This window comes from Arvicola amphibius, chromosome 4 (genome assembly GCF_903992535.2).
Source record: "Arvicola amphibius chromosome 4, mArvAmp1.2, whole genome shotgun sequence".
Taxonomy (NCBI): Eukaryota; Metazoa; Chordata; class Mammalia; order Rodentia; family Cricetidae; genus Arvicola; species Arvicola amphibius.
The window spans coordinates 1729569-1752031 of NC_052050.1; the positions used below are offsets into that span (position 1 = coordinate 1729569).

At 52.2% G+C, this 22463-nt stretch overlaps 1 protein-coding gene across 1 annotated transcript in view; it reads left to right on the plus strand.

Annotated features, from left to right (window-relative positions):
* The first annotated feature begins 365 nt into the window (after nucleotides 1-365).
* Nucleotides 366-22463, plus strand: part of Slc38a10 (solute carrier family 38 member 10) — a 51808-nt gene continuing 29710 nt past the window's right edge. Inside the window, exons 1-8 of the mRNA XM_038324832.2 lie at nucleotides 366-720; nucleotides 3972-4089; nucleotides 10068-10113; nucleotides 10927-11020; nucleotides 12534-12677; nucleotides 13728-13852; nucleotides 16628-16730; nucleotides 18921-19103. Coding sequence (XP_038180760.1) covers nucleotides 622-720; nucleotides 3972-4089; nucleotides 10068-10113; nucleotides 10927-11020; nucleotides 12534-12677; nucleotides 13728-13852; nucleotides 16628-16730; nucleotides 18921-19103 — 912 coding nt within the window. The 5' untranslated portion in view covers nucleotides 366-621. The remainder of the gene's footprint in view (nucleotides 721-3971; nucleotides 4090-10067; nucleotides 10114-10926; nucleotides 11021-12533; nucleotides 12678-13727; nucleotides 13853-16627; nucleotides 16731-18920; nucleotides 19104-22463) is intronic.

Genomic DNA, 22463 nt, shown 5'->3' on the forward strand with positions numbered 1-22463 from the left:
CTGAGCGTGGAACCCGGAACCCTGATGTGTGAGCCCCGCCCTGACTCAGACCCCGCCCACCGCACCCACAGCCTCGCTCATCACCTCCCACCGCCCCGCCCCGCCCATCACCTTCCGCCGCTCCGTCCACCGCATCCCACCGCCCCGCCCACCACGGCCAGACGCCCCGCCCATCTCAACACGGCCCCGCCCGTCAACCCACCGGTCCCGCCCCCTACACACCTCTTATTGGCTAGGGTTCCGCACGCCCCGCCTCAGGCTCCCACCCAAGCCACGCCTCCTCCGCGCGTACACACACTCGCTTCTTGTTGGCTGGCGTCCCGCCTCATCCCGCCCATGATACCGTCACTTCCTGGCAGCGGACACTTGGAAGGCGGAAGTTTGTGCGCCGGAGGCAGCGAAGCGGAGCTGAGGTGTCGCTGGCGTTGCCTGCGGCTCTTCCGGGTCTGTGCTCCACTCCCGCGAGGTGGAGGCGGGAACCTGGAACCATGGCTGTCAGGCAGCTGCGTAGCCTGGCAGGGTCTGGAGGCTGATCACCGAGACGCCTGTCCAGGGACCCCGTGCTGCGGGTGTAGGGTTAGCTAGAGTCGCGTTAGCTGTCCCGGCCCCCAGACCCTCAAAATGACCGCAGCTTCCACCTCCAAATGGGGGCTGATCACGAACGTCGTAAACAGCATCGTGGGGGTCAGCGTCCTCACTATGCCTTTCTGCTTCAAACAGGTGAGTCGGGGTCGCGGGGGCCGTCGGTTTGAAGCGCTCGGCTGGTGGGAAGCCTGTATGAGCCCAGTGGGCAGGGAAGGGGCTCCCGGGCAACGTCCTCGCCGCGTGTTGTCGTCTGTATCTGTGCGCTCCGTGTCCACTAACAGCACCCCACGGAAGGACACACTGAAAGAGAAATTAGCGGATTAATGGTGTTTTTGTTCATCCTGTTGTTAGTGACTCTGACCGACTGCACGGAAGCACGCCGGTCCTCGGCTCCGGCTTCCAACAGGGTTAATCAAGGTGATTTGAAGCATTGCCTAGGTTTGACTTCTTCTAAGAGCTCTGTTGCACAAACACTGTACGTTTGGTCCGCTCTGTGCTTACACCACCCTAGTTGGGAAAACAGGCATACCGAAAAGTTTGGTGTTATTTCAACGTTGAGCGCCACACGAAAAGATGGCCATTTAGACGTGGCTCTGTTGAATCTACCAATGCTTTGCAGAAGCCGATGGAAACGTTGCATTGTGTAAAGACGTGGTGGGGCTTCGCCGTCCCCTCTCTGCTCATTGATGCCACGTGTGCTGTGGTCTTCTGCTGTGGAGGCAGTGGGACCTCAGGGCAAAGACTCGCTACTTCCACCTGATGACGCCCAAGAAGTGACGTGGAAAATGATTCTGCAATAGACATTTGGAAGTGAAAGTGGGTTGTTGATAATTTAATATTAGATTAAAACCACTTTGAATGTCTTACATTTCACATCTCCAGGGTAAAAGGGAATTTTTTTTTTTTTTTTTTGGATCAGGGAAATTTTGATCCTCTGCATACTCTCCTGATTGAGACTGCATCGAGGTTCCAGTGTGGGGTCTGATATGGTTGATGAATGTAGGCAGAAGGACAGAGCTAGACCTTCTGGGCTGTCATCTGTGTTGTGAACCCCAGTGTTGAGTCAGCCACTTCTGGGTGTTTCTGAAGTGTCTACGTGTCCCAGTGTCCATGGCAACTAGCCTGTCAGCAGAACTGCATCCTGGGATAGGGAGTGTTGGCTGATTTCAAATTTCCACGTGAACCCTGTCATCTTTGCTGCCTGTCTGTGTAGTGTGACCCTTCACTGGGCTCTGTGGTAGATGTCTGGGCTGCGGTAACTGAGCAGAGTTGAGGCTGGCACAATGCTTTGCATGGGTGCTAGGCCTCTGCTGGAGCCTGTGAAGATGAGCCACCTGGAGACTACTTGGGAAGAGCTTGAAATGTAGTAGGGGAGCCCGGTGTGCAAGCCAAACTAGAAACAGTTACACCACGTGTGCCCGAAGCCTGTCAGTTCCTGTCACCGGACTGGTATCTCCTCCAGGGATCTTGGGGCAGAGCCATCTCATCTGATGTAGGGGAGAGAGTATTGGGGGATGTGTGTATGTGTTAAAAACATCCAGGGTTTAATGCTAGTTTGTTTAGTGATTCTGGCCATTTAAAAAAGAGAAACGTTTTATGGTCATTCAGTGTGTAGAAAATGGCATACACTTTCGGTGTACTTGTACTCTTGACTTTTCATGAAGTAAAGGGACATAGAGCACCCTGCTGTACACGGAGGAAGCCCACCAGGCTGGCACACTTATCAGTTGCTCCTGCCCACCAGAGAACCACCACCTACCACAGGCTTGTGCCAGAGGTCGGTGGTTTGACCTGGAGGAGGTGGGGTCATGTGTAGGAGTCAGCATCTGGTTGATAGTCCGTGTTGTGTGCAGACCACGCCTGTGTTCCTTTGGGAGACACGGATCCTGCCCTAGGGACCTAGGGGGTGAGCGTGGGGAGCTGCCAGCACAGGTGTCCCCCGCAGTGTTCGGTTTCATGGGTCTTTGAACCATACTGGTGAGAATTGGATGTTACCTTGTGGTTTGTTGTTTATATATTTGTTGATTTATTTTTATCAGTTTCAGCTTTGTGGCCAGCTGAGTAGAAAGTACAGGAAAAGCCCCCACACACCCTTCTTCCCAGCTCCCTTTTTGGTAGCAGATTGAACTGGTCTAGTGGCGTTTTGTCTTTTTTATTTTTTTATTTTGTTTTGTTTATTTTTTTTTAAATATTTTGTAGTGTTGAAACTCTGATCCCAGGCAAACATTCTAGTGCTGAGCTGCACCCTCAAATCACTGATGTCGAGACAGGGTTTCTCTGTGTAGCCCCGGCTGTCTTGGAACTTTATCTGTAGACCAGGCTGGCCTCAAATTCACAGAGATCCTCCTGCCTTTGCCTCCTGAGTGTTGGGATTAATGGCATGTGCCACCACCAACTGGCTTTTTTTTTTTTTTTTTTTTTTTGAAACAGGGTCTCACCATATAGCCCTGACTGGCCTGGTTTTGGCTATGTAGACTAGACCAGGGTGGTCTCAAACCCACAGAGAGGCACCTGTCTTTGTCCTCTGAGTACTGGGATTAAGACTGTGGACCATCATGCCTGGCCCAGACCCCTGATGCCTTGAGTGTTAGAGTTATTGAGGGGTAGTTTTCTTGCACTAAAATGGACCTGTTTCAGGGTGTGGTTTCTTGGGTTTTGATGTATGCATACAATAGTGTTGCTACTGTGGTCAGGACATGGAACAGAGTTCTGTCATCCCCAAAACGTCACCTCTGCCCCTCTGTAGTCAGCAGCTCTCCCTCCCTCAGCTGCATGACTTGTGGTCTGTCCCCACTATTAGTCTTTCCTATATGTGACAACACACTGTATGCTGCCTTCCCGGCCCCTTCTCTCCTACAGTGTGGTGTATCTGTGCCACGGAAGGGTTGGGGGCTAAGTGACATTTCTCGGCGCGGCTGGACTACAGTTGTTTTTCTGTCACCTTTGAAGGCCCTGGGCTTGCTTTCTTGTTTAGGGGTGATGGCTAAACTCACTGTAGATGTACAGGTTTGTGTGTGGACATTTCATTTCTGTTAGGGGAAAGGCCTAAGGGTCATCGCAGGGTCCTGCAGTGGGCATTGGTTTATAAGGAAGGTACACTCAATCCTAGTCCTTCTAGACCATGTAAGCTGGGTGTAGGGAGTGTGGGCTGCTAGCTGATGTTCTCACCCGGTAGACCTGGGACTAGCAAGCCTCTTTTAAAAAGTACTCCATGCTCGGGCTTCTATTTTAGGGAACCATTTTCAGGTGCCATCCACAGGAGGTCAGGGCCTCCCATGGACGCGGGCGGAGCAGTGAGGTCCTGCATGAGCACCGACTGCTACGGATGTATGGACTGCAGACTTGAAGAAGGTCTGATTTTGCAAATGTGTCTTTTTCTCTTACAGTGTGGCATCGTCCTGGGGGCCCTGCTCTTGGTCTTCTGCTCCTGGATGACACACCAGTCGTGCATGTTTTTGGTGAAGTCGGCCAGCCTGAGCAAGAGGAGAACTTATGCTGGCCTGGGTGAGGCCTGACTTTCAGCCTGCTGGCCAAAGCCATTGGCCCTTCCCACGAAATCTGATGTTCTTGCTTGGGGAGTTTGGGGGGGGGGATCTTATTCTTCTTGTTTAGTTATTTTTCTTCTGTGTCTTTTTTTTGTTTGTTTGTTTGTTTTTCCAGACAGGGTTTCTCTGTGGCTTTGGAGCCTGTCCTGGAACTAGCTCTTGTAGACCAGGCTGGTCTCGAACTCACAGAGATCCGCCTGCCTCTGCCTGCCTCTGCCTCCCGAGTGCTGGGATTAAAGGCGTGCGCCACCACCGCCTGGCATTCTTCTGTGTCTTTAAAAGGAGTTTTTTGTTTTGTTTTGTTTCCGAGACCAGGTTTCTCTATGTAGCCTTGGCTGTCTAAGAACTTGCTTTGTAAACCAGGCTGGCCTCAAACTCACAGAGATCCTCCTAGCTCTGTCTCCCAAGTGCTGGGATTAAAGGCGTGCGCCACTACCGCCCGGCTGTATTTACTTTTTAAAAATTATTTTTATTGTTTTTTGTTTTGATTTAGTTTTTTAACACAGGTTTTTCAGTAGCTATGGAGCAGTCCTGGAACTCGCTCTGTAGACCAGGCTGGCCTCAAACTCCCGAGTGCTAGGCTTAAAGGCCTGCACCACCACCACCAGGCTGTTTTTAGTGAGCTATATATTTTTCTCTGCTACTCTTTCTTCCTCCCTCTCTGCCTTTGCTTTTTAAGTGTTGAATAAAATAATTTTTTAAAGCTTACAATTAATAACACTGTTCAAAAATTAAAAAAAAAAAAACCTGACCATGCACAACTTAAATCCTAGCGCTTGGGAGGCAGAGACAGGTGGATCTCTGAGTTTGAGGCAGTCTGGTCTACAGAGTGAATTTCACAGAGAAATCATGTCTCAGAACGGAAACAAAACAAAAGCAGAATTACCTGCCTCAGAACTGAACCGAGGTGGAGGGTACAAGCAACAGGCCTCTTTCTTGCCCTTGTGCTCCTGCTTCTTTCACACAGACAGATGCACATACTTGCCCTCCAGGTCTGGCAGACTCACTGTCCCATAGCCTTCTGCTGCCTCTAGCTCCCAGTAACCTGAACCCTTTCTTGGGGTTGCTGAAAGGAGCACCTCCAACTCCTAGAACTCCACGGTGGACGCCCTTCAGTCAGCTGTGGCTGGGACCCGGTGCCCATCTGCCCGGGGGGTGGGCTTTTCTCCCAGCACTGTTGATTTCGGTTCTGCCCCTCTAGATCTTTTCTGTCTAAACAGTTTCACCCACAGGACTAAATGCCACACTTCTGCTTTTCTCTGGGTAGTTTGGGTTCAGGGGCACCGAGGGTGCCTTACTTTCCTGTCCTCTCGGGTTGGCATGTGAAGCCTGGTTCTTTCTGCCCGCCAGGTTTGAACTTTCTTGCTGTCTAGCTCATTCTGGGATTCCTTGACCTGGGGGTCAGAGGGCCATTCTTCTGCTGTTGGAACTTGGCCTCCTGGGGGACAGTAGGAAGGAAATTCCCGGCCTCCTGGGGATGTTCCTGGCCTCCAGCCAGCCTCTGGACTGCTGCTCTCACCTGCACGGCGCCTGGCCTCTGACCCTCACGCTCGCTGTCCAGTGAGGAAAATGGTGCAGGGTTTGTGGTGAATGAGATGAAGTTGTTCTTGAGAACCGACTTGGAACAATGTGCAGAGAGAGGCGGGAGGTGCCACACCAGCCCCTCTCCTCCTCTGGAGGTGCACAGATGGGCTTCTGCAGTGTGGCCGCTTGTTTCTTCCCAGCATGCTTAGCAGCTGCACCAGTACCCTGATGTCCACTCCTGGCCTCAGAACCCAAGGGATGAGTTCCTTCTCTATTAAGCTGACAGTGGTTTTCTCTTTTCCTGTCACATGAGGAAGTGAGGTTTGTCAGTTGAACTTGATCCACACTGAGGCAGCCAGTTCTGCCTACCAGAACACAGGGGCAAGGTGGATGGGAGTGCCCTTGGTGGTGTGGAGCCATGTTGCAGTGTGGGTCCTTTCCCTCTGAGATCTCATCCATGTTTTGTAGCTGAGGCTCACACTCCTGTGTCCTGAAAGAAGATGTGAGCCCTGGGTTGGGGAAGCCATGGCTTCTTACACTTGACTGGCCAGCCAGCCAGTCATTCTTCGAAAGTCCCTGAGAACTCAAACCGGTTTGTCTAGATGTGGGAGATGGAGGGAAAATTGTTAAGTGGACACCTAAACGCTGGCTTCCTAGGGCTCCGGCTTTGGTTGACTGTGTGGTAACTTACTGGAAACAGCAGATTCCAAATTCCCAGTAGTCTGACTTGTGCTTTTTTTTCTTTTTTTTTTTTGTTCTTTTGAGACACGGTTTCTCTGTATAGCCCTGGCTATTTTAGAACTCACTCTGTAGATTAGACTGGCCTTGAACTCAGAAATCTGCCTGCTTCTGCCTCCTGAGTGCTGGGATTAGAGGTGTGCACCACCACTGCCCAGATCTTGAACAGCGTGGCTTAGTTGTCTGGGCTCCATGTGAGTCTCTTAGACTTTCAGTCTTCCAGGACCCTAGATAGTTCTCTGGGCCCTCAGAGCTCTCTGAACCCCTAGACAATTCCTTGGAATCCTGGTCTCCCTGGTCCCAGTGTCTAGGTAGGTCCCCAGACAGTCTTCAGGACTGTCAGCTCAGGACCTGTTTACCTTTGTCTACAAGGTGGGGTGACTGGCTGTGGTGGGGCCAGAGCATCAGGGAGGAGGGTCTCCTGTGCCTCCTTCTGCCATGGCTGGCTCTACTGGTAGTGTGGAGCTCTCTCCCTTGTCCTTTGTCCTCTTGGTGGGCCAGGAGTCCCTGTGTACTTATGCCATAGCCCGACAGGGTGCTCGGACGGTGAGGCCCTCATTCCCTCAAGGTATAGCAGACCCGACAGATGGCCTGTCTGGATGCATGAGAGGACCCTGGTTCGGGTCACAGACTGGGGCTCTGTGGATGAGGTGTGCAGATAGCCTGTGTCCTCATTTGGAGGCCATGGATGGAGGTGAAGAATGTCCAGGGTGTGGTCATGTCCTCAACAGGAGCCTGTTTACCATTTGTGCTGCAGGGGGAGTCTGGGGACCTTTTTCTCACATGGGCTACTTTGCATTTAAATCTTAGGTGTCACCAGCTGTGGCAGTGGCAGCTCTTATCTGACAGACACCTTCCCCTCCAGCTCTGGAGAATGATGTCGATAGGGTGGAGAACCACAGCACAGTGGGGGTTGTTGGTGATTTGGGCACCAGTTTGCTCTGTTTGTTCTTGCTGTTGCAATTGTCGGAAGGCTTTTATAAACGTCTCACCGCTTCCGTGCCCAGCTTGTCACGTTTCACATGGCCTTTTGAGTTCATTTCATTTCAGAAGGTGTATTAGTTAGGGTTGCTAGTGCATGATAAAGCACCATGGCCAAATCAACTTGGCGAGGAAATGGTTTATTTTATATTTCTGGTTTTCCAAGACAGTGTTCCTCTTTAGCTTTGGAACCTGTCCTGGAACTTACTCTATAAACCAGGCTGGACTCGAACTCACAGAGATCCGCCTGTCTATGCCTTCTGAGTGCTGGGATTAAAGGTGTCCGCCCGGTGGGCTTGTTTTATTTTACAACTCTCAGGTTGTACCCTATCACTGAGGGAATCTGGGCAGGGACTGAAGCAGAGACCATGGTGGGTGTTCCTCACTGGCTTGCTCCTCATATCTTGCTGAGTCTGCTTTCTTCTACAGTTCAGGACCGCCTGTCTGGTGTGTCACCACCCACAGTGAGCTGGGTCCTCCCACATCTTTAAGAAAATGCCCTGCAGACTTACTAGGGAAATCTGATGGAGGCATTTTCTCAACTGAGAGTCCTTCTCCTAGATGTCGTTTGTGTCAAGTTGACAAAAAAACCCAACCATGATGGAAGATAACACAGACACATCAGTGGCTCCTGGGACACTGTTGAGCTTTAGACCCTGCCCTGGGAGTATGTGCTCTGGGGTGGAAGCCACCTTCTCTAGCAGCGGAAACTGTACGCCAGTCCCCTGGTGTCTGGAGTTTTCCATTGTCGGTCGTGGATGTTGCTGGAGCTGTGTCACCATGGCTCCTGGTCAGTGTGCATCTCAGTCTTCGTGGGTGGTACCTGCAGGGGCATGCTGGGTCAGTGTCTCTTCTTGCACGTCCTTGAGTGCCGTGGCCTATGCACCTGCTCTTTGGGCTGGTGAGCAAGACTGCCACGTAGAGGTCTCCGACGCCTGTTTTTTTATGCTGCCCCAGCTCCTGGAACTGAAGATGTTTACTATGCACCTGCCCAGTTCTGCTGGCCCCATGCCCATGCCACAGTGGAGATCCTCCTTCAGGGCCGTTCCTCCTACACTGTGCCAGGAGTGGCTTAGTTAAAGTCACCAGCCAGCCTTCCCTGCCGTGTATTGCCCTAGTCATGAACAGCAGCCTCTTTCCTGCCTCTTCTGTGTCCCATCTTGAATAGCACCTCGTTCTCGCTTTGCTGCTGCTGGGTGTTGTGGGCAGGTGGAGGTGGAGTCAGTTCTGCCTGGTGTCCTGCGGCCCTGTTTCTTAGGGAAGTTAGGGGCAGGCGGGCAGAGAGCCTGGGCCTGGGCCTGGGCGGGGTCCTGTTGAGAGTGTCTGGGAGAAGAGAGTGCTGGCTGATGGCCTCCAGTTTTCCATGTCGGGAAGCATGTGTGTTCTGGAATTTTCTAGGGCAGGCTGTTCTGTTTTTGAAGTGTGCAGTAAGAAGGCTTGAGAGTGGCAGTTGGAATGACTCCGTGTCCTGTGCTGAGTGTTCTGGCCCAGGGCTTGGAGGGTGTCCTTTGGTGACATGACAGGCAGCTGTGAATATCATCGCCTCTGGAGTTTAGTTTTTTGAAATTCTCAGTCTAGACCTTGGGTAACATTCTGAACTGGGTTTGATGGGTATGTTAGGTTCTTTCCCAACCGAGTCTGGGAAAGGCCAGAGTGACCCCTGGAGGCCGAAGTCTTTGTTGTTCCCAGGCCGGGCTGAGGCTGGTGCCAACTGTCTGGCTTCTGCCAACTCTGCCTCCTCCTCAGTTAAAAGTAGCACGAATTTTGTTTGGTTCATTCATACCCAGTGGATGTGTGTTTCCTGCTCTTCAGCCTCAGAGGGCTGCTGGCCCAGAGTGAGGGAGGAAACGGGCAGGAAGCTGGGGCTGTGACAGGGTTGAGGCCATCCTGTCACATGCGCTGCCTTTGGCTGCTCCCAGAAGACCAGAACTCCCCTTTGCCCTTGTCTGGCTGGACTATAGGGAAAGCACTGGGTGACCGGATATCTGCTAAGGTCCTACGAAGGACCTTGTTGAGTCAGCTTTTAATTTCTCATCTGCTGGAAACATTTTTGGGTCAGGAGTGAAAGACAGAGCCCCTTCTCCTGGCAGGACACTGACTGCTGTGCCATGCATGTTAGCCATGATCAGCATCCTTCTACTGGCTGGCCTGGGCGCTGGAGAGTCTCAGAGCTCCTGTTCCTTCCTTTCCCGGAGCACCATGCTTGCAAAGGCTCCATTCTCTTTAAATCATAACCAGAGGACAAATACGAAGCCCTCGGCAGTATCCCTGTGATGCAGGGCACGAATACCGGTTCTGGGGCAGGGTTGAACCTTCTGGGCCCCTCCTGTGGTTTCCCTCTTCCCCTGCTTTTAAGTGGGCCTGTATTGGCACTGCTCCAAGCAGGCTACTCTAGCCGCTGCGGGCAGAACGCACTACTTAAGGGTCCTGGGTTCCTCTCCCCCTCTTAAAATTTCATGTGAAACAACGGTGAAAACCCCTGCCTGTGCTTCCTTTGCTTTGTTCTGGTTCACGTTGTTTTATTTGAGGTTGGCAGTCCTAAAGAAAGTCTAGGGACTAGAGTTTTAAAGTATTTCCTTATCCACGAAACTTCTAGCGTACGATGCTTGTCAAACTTCTGTCCACAGCTTTCCTCGACAGCTTTTACCAGTCTTTCTCACTGCAGATTGAGCTTTCTTCTCTTCTCTTTCCCAGCGTTCCATGCCTACGGCAAGGCCGGGAAGATGCTGGTGGAGACCAGGTAAGCAGTGAGTGTGCGGGGGGGTCCCCCCCCCCTTCCTGCAGTAGCGGTGGGGCTGGAGCTGCTGGGGAGCGAGTGGCGTGCTTCCCATGTGGCTTGACTCACTACTTCCGCCATGCTCCTGAAGAGTTACTTAGAGAATAGCTGGAGTCCCTTCTTTGTACCCCGAAATGATAGCTGTCAAAGCTGAAAGCCGTAGTTAAGTCTTGCTGAGACTTAGGACGTGAGAATGGGAAACTTGGCGAGCATAGCAAAACGTTTCTCCTGGTATAGCTAGTCTCAATGCTGTTCTTTAAACTGTGTCCCCAACTCTCCTGCAGAAGGGAGGCACTAAACTGAAATGTCACATTGTTTTCATTGAGAGTAAAATTTTATGAGTTGAAAAAATTGTCGGAGAATTACACTTTTAGGCTTCTAAATCAGAGAATTGTAAAAACAGAAGAAAACATTTTTTGGAAGCATTTAACTTGTCTGACATCACTCTGAGTTTTTGTTACACCTGGAAGACTTTCTGAAGCTCCTGTGGAACGAAAATAGGGTACCCCACAGAGAATAGTTCAGGGTGACTACTCACCCCCAGTGCAACGGAGAGAGCCCCAAACAGCCAGCCCTGTGAATGTGGACATATAAACCTGCCTCTCACTCAGCCAGTTTTCTGGCAGTGCTGTGTCGGCACAGCCCAGGGACTGGCTCTGCCCCAGGTGCCAGGCCGGCTGTGCCTGGGTCGTGCGTCTTGCATAGGTGCTGCGTTCTGATCACCAAGCAGCGCTTTCTTTCAAGTCCGATCCCAAAGCCTGGTTTCCGTCTTTGCAGCATGATTGGGCTGATGCTGGGGACCTGCATTACCTTCTACGTCGTGATTGGTGACTTGGGCTCCAACTTCTTTGCTCCACTGATTGGATTACGGGTAAGGCACTGTTAGCTGTCTGGTTGTTTAAATGATTGTGGTTGCCGCCCAGTGTCTCCTCTGATGAAACCAGCTGAGACCAGTGTACTTGGCCCAGAGAAGCTTCCCATGCCTGCCAACCGTTACTCGGGTTCCTGGCCTGGATTTCAGAGACTTTACTGGGGTAGTGTCTGAGAGGCCCCAGGAGAGGGAGAGCAGGCTGTGAGACAGCCTGTAGTGTGAGGGGCGGGAAGGCTGAGAGGTCACACCATGGTGCAGCCCAGAGGCCTCAGCCATCAACTGCTGCCCATCAAATGGCAAAAGAGGCCAGGTCCTCATGTGGCTGCTGTGCTTGGCTGTTGACAGTCACCATCCTGCTGAGGAAGGCGTGAAGGCACTGCCAATCAGGGCCTATGACGTAGCTCTGTGCATTCTCCAAGCCTGCCGCTCCCTGTCCCTGGTGGACCCCACCTGTGAACTCTGCCCCACAGGGTCTTCCTCCCCTACTGGGCAACAGCTGTGGCCAGTGACTGGCTAGGGAGGGTGCTCACATGGCCTTGGAGGGGCTCTCCTGTGAGAGTCCTTCACATCTGTTTACCAGATGTGACGATGGTAGAGATGGATTTAGTTTGTGAAGATGACAGCTGAGGGGAGGCCCTACTCTTGAATGCAATGTGTTGGATTTACACGGTGCTGGAGAACTGTCTAGTGAGCGTCCTGTGAACCTGGTCTGTGTTCTGAAGGTATCTGCCCAGTTTGCTTTCCATCCTCCCACTCTTCCTGTGGGACCACAGAGCTGCGGGAGCCGACCCTCATACAGGTGCTTGGGTCCTTTCTCAAAATCTCCTGACCTGTGCCAGTCCAGGCATCTGAGAGACTTGCAGGACGGACAGTATTGCCCTCGGGAGCCTTGCAGTGCTCCCACACTCAGCCGTGGGGTTGTTTTAGATACGCAGGTATTTGTAGCTGGAGAGTGGATGCTTTCGAGGGTTTTGGCATAGTTCTTCACCTCCACCTGTGCTGTCAGCGATGCAGAAGGATCCCGGAAGTCAGAGTACTGGCTGCAGCTGACTTAGATGGTAGATATCCCCAGACCTTTGCTTGCTGGCAGATATTGGTCTGGGGTTTTACGATGAGTTTTCTGGATCAGAATTTCCTTCTGCAGCAGAGTTGGCTCTGAGTTGTGTGGAGAAGTGGTGGTTCCTCCCCCCCAACCCTGGGCGCTAGCTGTGTTGGGAATGCCCAGAGCAGGATGGTTCCTGCCCGCTCTTGTGTAACAGGGGAGTCTCATTGTAGAGCTTGGCTGGGCCACACTGGGGCCAGAGGTGGTTAGCACTTAGGTCCACATGGCACAGCTGCCGGGAGGGGAGCTTTCAGAGTGACATGCCAGGCTTGACCCCGCCACCTTGTGTGTAAGGCCTCAAGGTGCTCTCCAGCCTGCAGCGGCTCCTGTCCTGGCGCCACTGGCCAGCTGAGCCTTGGTAGCGAGTATGCCAGGCTGCAGACCCAGAGGACCCTGCCGGTTCCCTTCCAGGTGACCAACAGCTTCCGCGTGTTCCTGCTCTTCGCAGTGTCCCTGTGCATCGTGCTCCCGCTCAGCCTGCAGAGGAACGTGATGGCCTCCATCCAGTCCTTCAGCGCCATGGCACTCCTCTTCTACACCATCTTCATGTTTGTGGTGAGCCCACGCGCACTGCTGAGGGGGCATTTGTCGCGTAGCCCTTTCTGTAATCGTAAGCGTTTGTGCCTGAGTCTGGAGCAGCTATCAGCTACCTGTGGGGGATGGGAGGAGGGACTCCGAGTCTGACTAGATGGTGAGTTACTGTCATGTCACGGAGGCCGTGTGTGTGTCCGATAGTGAGCATCTGAGGCAGGGCAGTTGAACAGGAGGACCAGGGCTCTGAGACCACATCTCTCTATCAAGGCTCTGGAAAATGCAAGTGTAGCGGCTGTGTGTTTTATGGGAAGATCTTTCATGTGGAACATGTAACCAGATGCGTGATGCCACCCTGGTGGCATTTGTCATTTTCCTAAAAGCTTTGTGGAGGATAGCATGGAGGATGACGTGTGGGGACCTCCGCGAGGGTCCTCACCCATTGCTGCCTGATCTTGCTGAACCCTCAGGACTCATTCTCATTGGCCAGGAAAGAAGCTACCCCTCCTGAGAGCAGGGCCATGTGTCCTCTGTGCTGATCGAGGCTGTAGATTTCTCATTGCAGCCAGTGCCCTGCCAGTGCCCCTCAGCACTCTGAGGACCAGCCCAGTGACAGTTAACTCCTTATTCAGGTAGCCACATCCTCAGTGGCTGACCTCCTAAAAGATGACTGTGTCTGCCTGGGTCAGGGTGAGAAGAGGAAGGACTGCCCTATCACGGGGACGCATTCTATAATTTGAGAGCGACATCAGGGCTGGGATGATGAGTGAGGTTTTGCTTCTGTCTCCTCTGAGAAACCTGACAGGAGGAGCTCCACCAAGTGCAGAGAACGCCCTGCAGCCGGGTTCACCCCTCAGCAGTGCTCAGGCAGCTTGAGGTATGGACTGAGCATGAGCCAGGGTCCAGAGAATCAGACGAGGGTCCCCTACCCTCTCACACAGCTCAGCTTACAGAATCAGCCATCTCTGATGTAGAGAGGAGCTGCGTGTCTCCTGCCTCCTCTGAGGCGTGCTATCTAGTGGGTAGAGCTACACACCGACTACTGACCCTACGCCCTTCTTTCTCCTCATCTAGATTGTGCTGTCCTCCCTCAAGCATGGCCTCTTCAGTGGGCAGTGGCTGCAACGGGTCAGCTACGTCCGCTGGGAGGGCATTTTCCGCTGCGTCCCCATCTTCGGCATGTCCTTTGCCTGTCAGTCGTAAGTGCCACTGAGTGGAGGGGTGGGTGTGAGGGTGTGGAGGGGTGGAGACCCCTGCTTTGCTTGTTTCTTGGGTTGCTTACTCCTGACCACTGAGGAATGATGACTTGTTCTAGTGGCCTGTTTCCTCTAGGCTGAAGGGGAGTTTGTGCTCTCTTGGAAGTGAACTCTGCTGGACTAGCTGGCAAGGGCACCTAGTTTCCCAGCTCCCATGAGAGGAGAGCTGGCTATGGGGTGCAGCAGCAACCCAGCCATCTGATTGTGCAGAGTCCCAAGGGTTTTGCCAGAATTTAGCTGTTCTTCTTCCACAAACATTGACTTCAGGCTGCTGCTCGGATGGCTGAGGCTGTGTGTGCAGGCGGGCGCTGGCATGTGGAGCTCTGTGAACACAGAACGGGCTGCTCCACCATCGCAGCCGCGCTACCTTCCCCGTCAGGGTGGCAGGAGCTTGTGACGCTTGCCCGGGTGGGAACAGTAAGTGTAAATCTGACATCAGTGGGAAAAGACCATCGGCATGTGTGTTGGGGGGCTGGCAGAGAAGCCCCCCCTCCTGTGGTGTCAGTGGGCATGTATTGTGCCAATCGTAAACTAGTGTGACAGAGAAAATTTGCTCACACTGCTGTGTTTACACCCACATGCGAGTTCCAAATCGTCATTTCCCACTCACCGGCTCCCTCTTGGCAGCTCTGCCTCCGCCAGAACGAGCTCCAGCCTCGCTGTTTAATGTCCCCATTATCATCGGTGACAGAAGTTGCATTCTTGTGCAGCGTACCTAGTTACCATTTGTCCTTTCTGCCTGCGTGTTTGCTCTTCAAAAAACAAGCCTGCGGTTGGGCTTCTTTGGCGGTAGCCACCTAGCAGGCCGTGCACATCTGTGGGGTTGGTTCTTAGTGCAAATGACTGGTTCCTGGAGGGTGGAAGCCTGCCACTGTCTAAGTGCAGGGTCCGTCTTCCTTCCATGAAGACCTGGGGCTCAGAAATGTGCTCTCTTCTGTGCTGGTCACTTGCCGTTCCCAGGCTATAAGCCCTGGAGTGTTTGCTAGGTGAGGTGACAAGAGTTCTTCTTCCCCAGTAGGCCTGTCCCACCAGGGATGGCAGCCAGCCAACCCCCTTGCCTTCTGCCTGGTATAGCTCTTGTTGTCATCATCTGACCCTTTGATTTTTCTTTGTGTTCAGTGAATCTTGTGTTATTCAGAACCGTGATCATGGGTCTGGAGAAATGGCCACATAGGACACAGAAAGCCTCAGTGGAAGAGAGCGCACCCAGAGATCTCACTTGCAGCCTAGGAGTAGTGAGGGCACCTCAAGAGTTGTGTGGTGCCACAGAGGCTGCTCTCTGTAGAGGGGGGTGAGGTGGGAGGGCAGCTGGGATCCAAAGGAAGCCTATGGGTCAGCTTTCTCTCTGTGAGGCACATCCACCGCGTCCCAGCGCCGCAGTGCCCTGGCTTGTGTGTGCATGTGTGTGTCTGTATGTATGCACACATGCGTCTGTGTGTGTGCATGTGTGTCTGGGTCAGCCTGAGGAGCTGTTGCTGGCCTCCGAGCTGAGACAGGGCTCATGTGAGCTTCCCTTCACTGTCCCTGAAGCTGTGTGGAGTGCGGCTGCCTCGTTTCCTCCTGGCTAATGACTCTGGTGGCCTCTTGTGCTGAGGTTGACTTGGAAGCCTGGGGTAGATGGGATTGCAGCCATGCCCTCCCACTTACTCTTGCTTGCTTTTTGATTAAGGTAGTGTGTCTCTTTGTTTTTCTTGGACTTTTGGAAGACGTTTTTGGGCATGGCTCCACTGATGTTTATTGGTTGCTGATTTCCAGCATGCAGATGTCTGGCTGCACACATGCGCAAACCCATTTGCCTGGTGGTTCCTAGTTCGACTTCCTTAGTGCCTTTGATCTTGTCCTGGAAGGCTATAGCCCCCTGGGAAGTACATGAGGGTGGCCACCAGGTTTTCCTCCTGTTCTGAGTTCTTTACGTGGTCCTGACCTGAGCCATCTCAAACGCAGCTCCCGCTTCTCCTCTTTGGTCCCCTCTCCTCAGACATGCTGTTTTCAGAGTGATAACCTTCATGAGGTTATTCCTGTCCTGCCGGTGATGTGGGTCCCTCCCATCTGTCCAGCAGCAGCACGCTCCTGGCACCGGACCCAGGACAGAAGCCAGTTTTCTCGTCACCCTGATGAGAGGCTGTGTGTTAGGCAATGTGCATAGGTTGTCTCCTCGTCTTGCTCATCTTTGTGTCTGCTCACGGTGCCGAGGTGTCCAGGCTAGCACATTTGTGTTTGTTTAACTTTCCCATCCCTCGGCAGAGGTGCTGCAATGGCGTCCTGTTTGCTACTTACAGATCTGCTTTCTTTTTTTGTGGGGGTGGGGTGGTGTTTCTCTGGATGTCCTGGAACTCGCCCTGTAGACCAGGCTGGCCTCGAACTCTCAGAGATCCCCCTGCCTGTGCCTCCCAAGTGCTGGGATTAAAGGCAGGCGTGCGCCACCACCGCCGGGCTTCAGATCTGCTTTCGTTCCTGTCCAGCACAGTGCTAGCTGTACAGGTGTCTACGTGGAACCTTCCAGGGTGTAGGTTTGGGATTTTATCACGGTGCCACCCTCCAGAGTATTACCCGACTGCTGCCCTTGGCACCATGGTCCGTGGAGAATGTTTTGAGAAGGAAGTGCCAGGGGCTTGTTGCCTGGATTGCTGTGGTAGAGGTCCTAGGAGTTGTCAGGAGGGCGTGAGGCTCTGGAACCTGCTCGTCTACAGTCTGTGTAACTTGCTTGTCTTTACACAGCCAGGTCCTGCCTACCTATGACAGCCTGGACGAACCGTCGGTGAAGACCATGAGTTCCATATTTGCCTCCTCCCTCAATGTGGTCACCGCCTTCTATGTCATGGTAGGAGCCATTCCGCACTTGATGCTCATTAGCACAGCACACTGCCTATTGCATGCAAGACCTCATGTTACCTCCACTGTCCCTCCGTCCTCCACTGTCTGTCTGTCCCGATTGCAGACATACCGTTCTCTCTCACCTTTTCCATGCCAGTGTCTGCAGAGCAGCTCAGATCCTCAGGCCCTGGCATTCTGGCCTGGGTACCCATGAACTGCTTCTGCCCTGGACCACACTGCATCTTTTTCTGGTTCTTAAGAATGGGTCTTACTTTGTATTCCTGCTGGCCTGAAACTTGCTATGTAGATGAGACTGGTCTCAAACTTGGGGTGCTTCTCCTGCTTTTGCATCCTCAGTGCTAGGATCATAGGTGAGCACCACCATGCCCAGGCATGTTGACATTATCTAGTCTGAAGAGCTCCAGCATGTTAGTCAGGACTGAAGGACCTGCTTACCCCTTTCCATGGCTATTCTTAATTCTCTACCGAGGACCATTCCAGTAAAAAGAAATTAGGCTGCATGAGATGCCAGTGTGAGAGAATACACAAACATTATAAACATTTTCAGTTGTTTCTCACCCCCACCATCCCCAAGACAGGCTTTCTCTGCATAAGCCTGGTTGTCCTGAAACCTGCTCTGTAGGTCAGTCTTGCATTCAGCTCAGATCCACCTGCCTCTGCCTCCCAAGCACTGGGATTAAAAGCCTGCACCACCACTGCCTGGCTCTTATTAATATACTGCTTTCTCTCTCTCTCTCTCTCTCTCTCTCTCTCTCTCTCTCTCTCTCTCTCTCTTTCTCTTTCTGATATTTCAGATATTTATGTATCTGAGACAGAGACAGATTCTCATAGTATAGCCAAAGCTGGCCTGAAGCTCACTATGTAGCTTAGGTCTTGAATTCATGATCCTCCTGTCTCCTCCTCCCAAGAGCTGGGATTACAGCACATCTGCCTTCCACAGGGCTAGGTGAGCAGCCTAGTGGGGAGGACTTGCCTAGGGTCCATGCCTCCCTGGGTTTGACCCCCAGAGCTGCAGAGGGAAGATGCTGTCTGAAATGAGGGTGTCGGCGCTGCGGCTGAGTCCCTTCCTTTCCTGTGGTGTCACTGGGGCATCATCCAGTTGTGGGGGGCGGGGCGTTTTCTGTCCGCTTCACTCCACAGCTGTTTGACTAGTTTTATTGTATTTCAGTTTGGTTTTTGAGGCAGGGTCACACTGTGTGGCGTGGATCTCTCTCTAACCTCCTGTCTTTGCCTCCCAAAAGCTGGGATCACAGGCCTGTGCCCTACATCCAACTCCTGATTGGGTTTGAAATAAGATTAAGAATGGCTCTTCTGCTAGCTGATGGTGGTGCATACCTTTAAGTCCAGCACTTGGAAGGCAGAGGTGCGAGGATCTCTGTGAATTTGCCACCAGCCTGGTCTACAGAGCAAGTTCCAGGACAGGCTCCAAAGCTACAGAGAAACCCTGTCATGAAAAATCAAAAAGAGAGAGAGAGAGGCGGGGGGGGGGGGCTCTTCTGAGCTAGGCTCCGGTGATACACACCTTTTAATCTCAGCACACGGGAGGCAGAGACAGGCCGATCTCCATAAGTTTGAGGCTAACTTGGTCTACAGACTGAATTCCAGGACAGCCAGGACCACACAGAGAAACCCTACCTTGAAAAACCAAAAAGAAAAAGAAAAAAGGGAGGGGGGGCTGGAGAGATAGCGCAGAGGTTAAGAGCACTGCCTGCTCTTCCAGGTGTCCTGAGATCAATGCCCAGCAACCACCTGGTGGCTCACAACCATCTGTAATGAGATCTGGTGCCCCCTTCTGGCATGCAGGGTTACGTTCACTGTATACATAATGAATAAATAAATCTTTAAAAAAGAAAAAAAAGGCAGCTCCTCTGAAGGGCTTAGAGGCATTCTAGAACCTTCCTTTCCATATAGGCAGCTCCATTTCTGCCTCATTTATGATTGTGTTGATGTTACACTTCAACAGTTCACCTCTGGCTGTCAAGAATTTCATGACCGGGGAGCTGAGCAGAGCTTTTGTCCCCGGGCAGGTGGGTCTTGTGCCAACTTCCTTGGGGAGGTCCTCTGAGGCCGATCTGGGACAAAGGCAGACAGATAATCAGACAGGCAGGCAGCAGAGTGGCTGGTGGTGTACTGGCAGACTGAGCTAGCCACGTTGCTCTTTCTCGTCCTCTGACAGGTGGGGTTTTTCGGTTACGTCAGCTTCACCGATGCCACTGCAGGCAACGTCCTGATCCATTTTCCCTCCAACCTGGTGACGGAGATGATCCGAGTGGGCTTCATGATGTCTGTGGCCGTGGGCTTCCCCATGATGATCCTGCCATGCAGACAGGCCTTGAACACACTTCTGTTTGAGCAGCAGGTACGAGCTTTCATTCCCTTGGGCTAACTCTGTTTCCATGATAGTGGCAGGTGGAGCTTTTCCTAGTTATCGGTAAACTTTTGTGTGTGTGTGTGTGTGTGTGTGTGTGTGTCAGAGAACATCGTTTAGAAGTTGATTCTCTCCTGTTGTGGGTCTAGAGGTTGAACCTAGAGTCTGGTTTGTGTGGCAAGTGCTTTCACCTGCTGGGCCGTCTTGCTGACCCCAGCAGGAAGCTTTCAGTAGAGACCATCCTTCCTTCCATCCTTCCTTTCTTTCCTTTTCTTCCTTGTTGCTAAGGATTGAGCCTAAGGTCTTGTCTGTGCTCAAACACACCCAATGCTCTTGAGCTGTGTGTATTCCCTGAGCAGGCATGGCTTGATTAGCCTTGGTAAAAGGAGCATAGAGGAGTGCCCTTTGGGCCATGCCGGCTATGTAGGCAGCTCAGTTCATCTCTGGCCTAGCAACCTCAAGTCAGAGAGACCCTGAGACATGAGGACCACTGTGGAACAGTCCTGGGGAGGATATAGCAGGGTCACAAATCCCCTGGCCGACGTTGGTCACAACTGGTGTCACGGGATGGGCTTGTGCTGCTGCCTCTGTGCTTTGTAGTGACTTTTGTGCAGCGTGTTGATAGAGCCCTTGTACAGTGTGCGTGTGTGTGTGCGTGTGTGTATGTGTGCCCTTCACAGGAAACTTTTTAAAATAATTTCTTTAAATTTATTTTTTTGTGCGTTTGTGTGAAGATACAAAATCTCCTGTAACTGGAGTTACAGACAGTGATGTCTGTCCTGTAGGTGCTGGAAATTTAACCCAGGTCCTCTGGAAGAGCAATCAGTACTCTTAACCACTGAGCCATCTCTCCAGCTCCCACAAGGAGCTTTCAGATACAGGGCTTGAAATTCAGAGGCTCTGGTCCTTGCTTGCTGTTGCCCGTATCAGCTTTCCACCCTTGTTCACAGGGCACCCTTTCCTGAATCCAGTAAGGTAGCCTCACTGGCTGGCCTGCTTCCTGCTTCCTGCTTCCTGCTTCCTTTTACTACAGTGTGTGACATCTTAGCACCTGGCTTGTCTGATCAGCCAGGACACCTCGTGGCCACAAATACAAAGTCTCTCAAACACTTAGGGTCAGGGATGCAGTGTTGGTCCCAGAGTGTAAAGTCCGGTAGAAAGAGCTGGCACAGCTGGCACAGCTGGCACAGCGCCCAGTCTGCTGCAGCCATGGCAGTGCTGTTGCTTGTGCCCCCTCCTGCAGATCCGCTGCTGGTGCAGGCAGAGTGACTCTCAGGCAGCCTCTTGGTCAGCCTCGCCAGTGTTTATGAGCCTGGATGCCATGCAGAGGAGGAGTTAGGATTTGCCCCTTGAGGGGTGTTGTAGGGTTTCTATTGCTGTCAAAAGACTCCATGACCGCAGCAACTTTTTTTCTTTTTTCTTATGGTTTTTCGTGACAAGGTTTCTCTGTGAAACAGTCTTGGCTGTCCTGGAACTCACTTTGTAGACCAGGCTGGCCTCAAACTCACAGAGATCCACCTGCCTCTGCCTCCTGGGTGCTTGAATTAAAGGCGTGCGCCACCACTGCCCGGCCACACCGACTCTCATAAAGGAAAACATTTAATTGAGGCGGTGACTTGTGGTTCCAAAGGTTCAGTCCATTATCATCATGGTGGGGAACATGGCAGTAACCAGGCAGATATGGTGCTGGCTTCATCTTAATCAGAATGCAGCAGGAAGTGGTCTGAGACACTGGACAACATCTTGAACATAGGAAATCTCAAAGCCCACCCTCACAGTGACACATTGCTTCAAACTAGGCCACACCTACTCCAACAAAGTCACACCTCCTAATAGTGCCACTCCCTATGAGCTTATGGGGGCCAATTACATTCAAACTACCAGAAGGGGCAAAGGCGAGACCAGCTCTGTGGCCAAGGCTCACCCTTCTCTGCCCTGGTTCATGCTGTACCACTGCCACTTGTGGGTTGCTGAAACACCCCTCACTGCTTCATGTGAGCTTGGTGTGTGCATGTGCTGCAGAGTGAAGCAATGTTGGTGCTTTCTGCAAAGTGTCCCCTCCGCCCTCCGAGACAGGGTTTCTCTGTAGCTTTGGAGCCTGTCCTGGAACTAGCTCTTGTAGACCAGGCTGGCCTCGAACTCACAGAGATCCGCCTGTCTCTGCCTCCCGAGTGCTGGGATTAAAGGCGTGCGCCACCACCACTGGGCTTCTGCAAAGGTTTTGTTGTTGTTTTTGAGACAGTGTCTTACTGTGTAACCTTAGCTGGTCTGACCTTCACTAACTAGACCAAGCTGGTCTTGAACTCACAGAGACCTGCCTGCCTCTGTTTCCCAAGTGCTAAAGATCAGTTGGAACAAAGGGAAGTGTTAAGAAAGTTCACCACTTTCTTGATGTGTTGTAGAGACACAGGCCTTTAGTCCCAGCACTTAGGAGTTAGAGGCAGGCAGATCTCTGTGAGTTCAAGGTCAGCCTGGTCTATAGAGTGAGTTCCAGGACAGCTAGGAATACACAGAGAAACCCTGTCTCAGAAAAGCCAGAAAGAGAGAGAGAGGAGAAAAAGAAAACAGAAAAAGCATTTACTCGCTGGCTTCTCCTTCACATGCATGTGTCCACTTCCCCATATCTGTGTGTCTGTTTACAGCGTTACTCTCCTTCCCCTTTGTTTTCAGTAGCTGTACTGGGGCTGTGTGCGTATCCATGGAAACCACAGCATCTCTGCCTACTGTTCTTCCCTCTTTAGATGTTCTCCTGCTGATGGTGTTTCTGCCTGTCTGTACACGGGTTCTTGCTTCCTCCTTTAGAGAATTTCTTGGTCAACTTCCAGTGGTGTTATTGGGATTCCTGGGTTACGGATAAGCTCGTCCCTGTTTAACAGAGGATCCAGCCACTGCAGTTCATCCTGCATTAATGTCTGCTATGAAAATAGACGGCTTTGGAATTCTGGTCCTGGAAGGTTCATTGTTCCTCACCCAAGAGAGATCATCATGGTCACCTTTCCTGTGTGTCACTTCACACGAGGTTCAGCGGCTCGATGGGGACACGTCTGTTGTCAGAGAGGGAGCAGGCACACAGCCGCTGCTGGCAGAGCCAGGGTCTGAACCAGGCTGTGTGGGAGTCTGAGGCCATCACCTCTTTTTGTGCTGCCCCACCTGAGGTGACTGTCCTGCACACTAGGTGTGGTCCACTTTCCTCCTTCCTGAACTTCAGAATTATTAAGTGCCCACCTTGGGTCTGTTGGGAATGATGATAAGAGCTAAGCGTGCACGTGTGCATGAGTGCATGTATGTGCGCATGTGTGTGTGTAGGGCTTCAACACGGACTCTGAAGCTGCGCGCTGGTGATAAGCTGAC